This window comes from Dipteris shenzhenensis, chromosome 23, assembly GCF_047967505.1.
Source record: "Dipteris shenzhenensis isolate YYH24624 ecotype China chromosome 23, Dip_SZ_1.0, whole genome shotgun sequence".
NCBI classification, from domain to species: Eukaryota; Viridiplantae; Streptophyta; class Polypodiopsida; order Gleicheniales; family Dipteridaceae; genus Dipteris; species Dipteris shenzhenensis.
The window spans coordinates 5,503,982-5,510,631 of NC_141618.1; the positions used below are offsets into that span (position 1 = coordinate 5,503,982).

The 6,650-nt window shown below is 47.2% G+C and overlaps 1 protein-coding gene across 1 annotated transcript; it reads left to right on the forward strand.

The window, feature by feature from the left end:
- Nucleotides 1-216: 216 nt before the first annotated feature.
- LOC147886907 (pentatricopeptide repeat-containing protein At1g08070, chloroplastic-like) lies at nucleotides 217-3,782 on the forward strand. Its single transcript, XM_087394073.1, has 8 exons — nucleotides 217-253; nucleotides 314-710; nucleotides 998-1,155; nucleotides 1,492-1,679; nucleotides 2,148-2,289; nucleotides 2,401-2,687; nucleotides 2,769-2,855; nucleotides 3,669-3,782. The coding sequence occupies exons 1-8, from the start codon at nucleotides 217-219 to the stop codon at nucleotides 3,780-3,782; spliced, it is 1,410 nt and encodes a 469-aa protein (XP_087250199.1).
- The last annotated feature ends 2,868 nt before the right edge of the window (nucleotides 3,783-6,650 follow it).

Sequence of the window (6,650 nt, forward strand, 5' to 3'; positions counted from 1 at the left end):
ATAAAAGATTTGTGTTTGGCTGCCCATGTCCATTCCATCTCCTCCAACTACTGCACCAATCACATGTTGGTGACATAAGTGAACCACCACACTTGACGGCCATCCTCCAATTCTATTTCCTCCCTTGTGGGCGAGGAGGTGATGTGAACCCACCCTCATGAGACACAATTGCACTATTGCCACAAGAGAGTAAGAAGCCATGCCCATAGACTCGCTATGAGTAACGGAGGGGCTCCTGGCAAGATGCGAGGCGGTCTCTAAAAGCTCACTCCATCGCCATACCGCACTTCGTTATTTAAATTTCTGAAAGCAGCATTGTATGACACATGCACCCACCCATGTGGCGATATCGAGGGGTCCTGCTCGGGATCGAACGAGGGCCACCGCCCTGGTAAGGCTGCCGCGCTGCCAAATCCGCCTGCCACGGTGGCTGTCTGTGGCAGCGCCTGCGCGTGGCTATGGGGACGGCCTCTAATGCAATGGAATCGATGTGTCCCAGGGAGCTGTGTTGATGGGAGGGAGCTCCAACCTCTTGGGAAAGAGCTCCCTCCCCGCACTCATCCGGTCTTCTTGAGTTTGCTTAGTAGTGCCCGCCTCTTCAAAGGTTTCTTCAGCGGAACCTCTCCAATGGCTCCGCGGGGAGGCAGTGGAGCGGTGGTGAAGGATTTCTCGCTTCGTTTTACTCGAATTACTTCGAAGTCTGTGTTCAGGTATTCCACGATAGACCACGAGCACCAACAGATGTCTGGCAACTAGTGGTCATGCCACAGATCCCTTGATTTGCGCACAGGTAAAGCTGTATGTTGGCTCGTCTGGTGCGTCTATTGTGAATCGTAACAAACGAACCCAAGGCCTCCGGATTTCCGGTGTCGATAATAGAACCGCCAGATAACAGTGACGGGGAGATGCTTAGCTTAGAGGAGGCACTCGCTTCTTTGGAACAGATACCCCAGCTGGCTTCTGTTGAGAACTTTGTATGCATTCTGCGCAATTGCAGAAAAAAGAAAAACGTAGCGTATGCCAAGCGCTTGCATGCCTACATGTGCGAAACTGGGTTGGAAGCTCATGGCTCCCTTGGGAACTACCTCGTCCTGATCTTTGCGCAGGTTGGGAGTATGCACGATGCTCATGAGGTCTTTAACAGGTTAGTTGATCGTAACGTGTATTCTTGGACTTCTCTCATCATGGGCTATATAGATTGTGGGGAATCGGAGCATGCTTTCAACGTATACCAGAAAATGCAAGAGGATCGTGTACATCCTAGCAAGTATACTTTCGTGGCCCTATTGAAGGCTTGTGCTAGGTTGAAAGATGCTGAAAGAGGCAGAGAAGTATTTGCTGAGATTGCCAGAAAGGGGCTGGAAAGAGATATTTTCGTTGGCAGCACCTTGGTCGATATGTTTGCCAAATGTGGCTCCCTTTCAAAAGCACAAGAAGCGTTTAACAAGCTTCCAATTCGAAATGAGGTATCGTGGAACGTATTAATCACAGGATATTGTGAGCACGGTTTTGGTGAGGAAGCCCTGGACTGTTTGAAGCAAATGCAACGGGAGGGTCTCTCTCCAAATATTCTCACGTTTGTCTGCAGCTTGAAAGCTTGTTGCAGCATAGGAGCTGTAAACAAGGGCCGAGAAATACATGCTGACATTGGCAGAATGGGGTTGGAAAGAGATCCTTTCGTTGGCAACACCTTGGTGGATATGTACACAAAGTGTGGTTCGATTGCAAAAGCACGGGAAGTGTTTGACAAGCTGCCAGTTCGAGATATAGTCTCATGGAATGCTTTAGTAGCTGGATATGCTAAACATGGACTTGGTGAGGAAGCCCTGAACTGTTTTGAACAGATGCAACTGGAGGGTGTCTCTCCTAATGCTCTCACGGTTGCTTGCAGCTTGAAAGCTTGTGGCAGCATAGGATCTATAGACAAAGGCCAAAAAATGCACACTGAGATTGCCAGAAAGGGGATGGAAAGAGATCTTTTTGTTGGCAGCACCTTGGTGGATATGTACGCGAAGGTTGGCTCAATTGCAAGAGCACGGGAAGTGTTTGACAAGCTGCCAACTCGAGATGTAGTTGTGTGGACTGCACTAATTGCAGGATATGCTGAACAAGGGCTTGGTGAGGAAGCGCTGTACTATTTTGAACAGATGCAACTAGAGCACGTCTTTCCAGATGCTCTCACGTTTGTTTGCAGCTTGAAAGCTTGTGGCTGCATAGGAGCGGTAGACAAGGGCCGAGAAATGCACGTGAAGATTGCCAGGAAGGCATTGGAAAGACACCCTTTTATTGGTAATGCCTTGGTTGACATGTATTCGAAATGTGGCTTGCTTGCAAAAGGACAGGAAGTGTTTGACAAGCTGCAACTTCGAGATGTCATCTCGTGGAACATTCTAATTGCAGGATATGCCCAGCTAGGAGAAAGTGAGACTGTTTTCCATATGCTAGTAAGAATGAAAAGGGAAGGCATAAAGCCAGATGGGTTCACATTCCTAAGTATTCTAACTCTATGCAGCCATACAGGTCTAGTTGATAAGGGCCGGAAGCACTTTGAGGCCATGATAGAAGACTATTGCATCACTCCAACTGTTGAGCACCACACTTGCATGATTGATCTCCTTGGCCGTGCAGGCCAATTAGATGAGGTGGTAGCAATGCTGAAGAAGATGCCTGTCCATCCAAATCTGTCGGTGTGGCATACTGTGTTGGGTGCTTGTCGAAAGTGGGGAGATGTGGAGCTTGGAAGACAGGCCTTTGAGCATGCATTGCAGTTGGATGAAAACAATGCTGCTGTTTATGTCTTGATGTCTAATATCTATGCAGATGCTCACATGCAGCAGGATGTGAACAAGGCAGAGGTGATGAGAGTGAAGGATGTTGAGAGTTCACGCTCAACATCATGTGATCATGTGTGCGTAGCACCATCACGTGATCATATGTGCATAGCACTAACCTTATAGAGTGCTATAAAGGAAAGGGTTAGATCCCCTAACCCTAACCCTAAATGGGTTTGTATATATTCTATTTTTTCAACTAAATCTAGTGTACAGCTAGTCATTTGTGGTATACTCTCTAGCTGTGCCCTCTCTCCTCATCTCCACTCTTCTCCTCTCCCCTCTTCATATTTTGTCATGGTATCAGAGCATGGTTCTGCTTTCCGCTGAGGGGCCATCCTTCTTGTGAGAGAGACAAAGAGATTGTGAGATTGAGAGTTCTCTTGAGTGATTGTGAGATCCTTCCCTTCACTTCCGTTGAGAGAAATTTCCGTCCATTGAGAGGAAATTTCCGTCCATTATTCTTCCTTTGAGTTCTTGAGAGATTTCATTCTTGAGAAAGAGAGTATTTCTTGTTTATGAGAGAGAGAGAGATCTAGATCTTAGTCTTTGAGAGAGTGATTTTGAGAGAGAATTTTTTCTTAGGAAATTTCCGTCCATTATTCTTTCTTTGAGTTCTTGAGAGATTTCATTCTTGAGAAAGAGAGTATTTCTTGTTCATGAGAGAGAGAGAGATCTAGATCTTAGTCTTTGAGAGAATGATTTTGAGAGAGAATTTTTTCTTCCTCAAGAGAGAAAGAGAGAGATAAGGAGCCAACTTCTATCTGTGATGCACAAGCAACGTCTTCATCAAACTGCTGCAACGCAAAAGCCTTGTGTAACTAAAGGCTTGACTAGCCAACTCCTTCATCGCATGGGAGCTTCTACACAAACGTAGCCGCCTCCTACAACGAACTTGAGCTACCTACAACGACTGCTGCCGGCTTCACATCTGCATCTATTGCAATGTGACTCCCACAACTCTATTAACCACAAGAGGCACTGCCCATGCAAGCCACCTCTACACAGCCAGCAACGAGCCCCTGTAACGGCAACCACGGCTCCTGCAACAAGCTCCCGGCTCTGCGTCAACTCTGCGCCAATGAGCTGGTAGCGACAAGGCTCTATCAACTACTACAGCCCACCGATGGCTCCATCGAAGGCCAGCACAGTCCACCGACAGCTTCGTCTCATCAGCCTGCTCCAAAGTCCAAAAACTCCGACGGCTCCAACCCGACATCAACGATCTCCAACATAACCTGTGTGCATAGCGCAACGGACGACCGGATCATCTACCTATAGTCTAAGCTTCAAGCTTTCGGCTCCAACGGAGAGCTCACAGCGCATGCAACACGACTCCAACAACGAGTCTTCCAACGCCAACGATCTTCACAGGTGCTCGCAGTGCTTGACTCCACGGGCTTCGACTTCAAACGAAGGCCATCGGCCAGCCACCAGCAAAAGTAACAGAGACGCTTCTCCAGTCGTGCCACTGCGCTCCAACGCTTAGCCATCGAAAGGCACACGGGCCACTCTATCATCTATACGCCCAGTGCCTCCTAAGGCCTTTCCGACTGCTCTACAACGAGCTCCTCTCACAGAGACAACAGTTCCCATAGGGCCAACGCCTCCACACACGGAGCTCATGGGCTCCCAAGCTCAGCATTGTCGAAGTTTCGTCGACGGAATCTTAGAGATTCCGTCAGGATCTTGTAAAATTTTGACATCCTGTTTTTCTACACGTGGCACTTATCAACTCGCCACATCATCAGGCACCCTATCTGGCCACGTGTCATCCTATCCGTCACATCAGCAATCTGCCACGTCAGTAGTCTTGAGCACATGCCATGTGACAGCTTATCCTCTGCCACATCAGCAAGTGCCACGTCAGTCTTATCTGACACGTCAGAAGTCTCGTGAGGCTGCCACGTCACCCTTGTCAGCTCAGCAGGCCACGTTATCAGCCACGTCACTTATGCCACATTAGCACAAACACATCATCCTACCACGTCAGCTTTACCACGTCATTTGTTGACATCATCAGCAGTGCCACCTCAGCTGTCTAGTCAGCACTGACCTCTGCAGGCACACACAGTGCTCTACAGTCATTGCATGTGACCACCCCTCCCACCTCAGCACAGGGCTCCACTGGCACACCTCTTGCTAGGCATAGTGCCACATCATCACTGCATGTGACCCATAGTGACACATCATCATTGAGCACCATTTGCATTCCTTTTGCCCCTCCACCTAGATCAAGTCGTATCTCTTGATCCAGGAACAATTTGAGGGCGCTCCAAAAAGAAAAGTCGCTCGTTTTTTCATGCTCTACGCGCTCGTCGCGTCACGTGCATATTTGGCGCAAGTTACACTCACATTTGAGCCTCGCTGACAAAACCACTTTCTTCATGCACATTTGCCTCTATATCGACACATCTGACCCAGCACTTAAAAAGAACAAAAGAAAATAAATTATTTGCTGTTCTTTCATCAATCGACGGTTGGTTTAGATCTAGATCAGAGTAGACTAGATCGCCATAGAGGGGACGCTTTGAATTTCCCCAAGTTGCCAATCTAAGCCATGCTCGAACTTCCCGACTAGTACCTACTCGGAGTCAGTCCATACGCTCACATACGGTTTCACATCATTACATTACCTAAAACCTTACGTTCATCAGTTTAGTGAGCAGACTTCAGAGAGTATAGAGGCATTGCAGATTGTTTCAGTGGGCAGATAGCACTTGATTTCTCACACACATGCCACCATTGTAAAGCCTATTCGGCTATCTCACGGCATCGTGCACATCATTTTAGCCTTGTAAAGCCTCTTGGCTATTCCTGGCATCATTGCCACAAGCCTTGTAATACAGATCAGATTTTATATACTGCAGTTCTATCTTCACCGACGGTACAGAGATTTCACTTGGAATAGTCAGTGTATTTGCAGTTGATTCATACAGAGATTTTCATGACACTTTTGAGTACATTTCTTGCACCATGTCAACTAGCAACCTCAATCTGGAGGCATCTGCTAAGTTAGACAACTCCAATTACGGTACATGGAAATATCGAATGGAGACCATTCTTGTACTTCAGGACAAATGGGAGTATGTCAATGGATCTACACCTAGACCATTGGTCGATCTAGCTACCAGTAGCTCTACTCCATCTCTTGTCACAACACCAGCAACGGGATCTACATCTACACAAATAGTTTCCGCAGCAGTAGCAGATCCTGCCATTGCCCGAGCTCAGGCAGAATGGGATAAGAAAGACAAGTATGCCTATCACCTAATCAAGCAGAATGTGCAAGATGTCATGCTAGGACAACTCAACACAGTCAAGACATCAAAAGAAGCATGGGATATGTTCGCAGCTCTCTACGAGTCCAAGAACACATCCAGGATTCTCACCCTGAGAAACCAGATCAACCAGAGTTTCTGCAAGAGCAATGAAACTGGTCATGCTTATGTACTCCGCATAAAAGACTACAACAATCAACTTGCAGCAGTAGGAGAGACTATGAACCCTGCAGAAATGGTTCAAGTAATCCTGAATGGACTAGGAGAGGGATACGAGAATCTAGTCCAGAGTATTGCCATCCAACGGAAAATTCCGACACTGGAAGAACTTCAGTCAGTTCTACTTGGTGAAGAACTCAGGACTTAGGCAATTCAAGCACGTAAAGGTCATTCTAATGATCAGGCATTCACAGCTTCAAACAGAAGCAGAGGCAGAGGCAGAGGTAGATCATACCAGAAAAGTCATCATCAGCAACAAAATCAAAGTCAGCATCAACATCAGCATCAGCAACATCAGAATCAGCAAAGAGGAAATCAT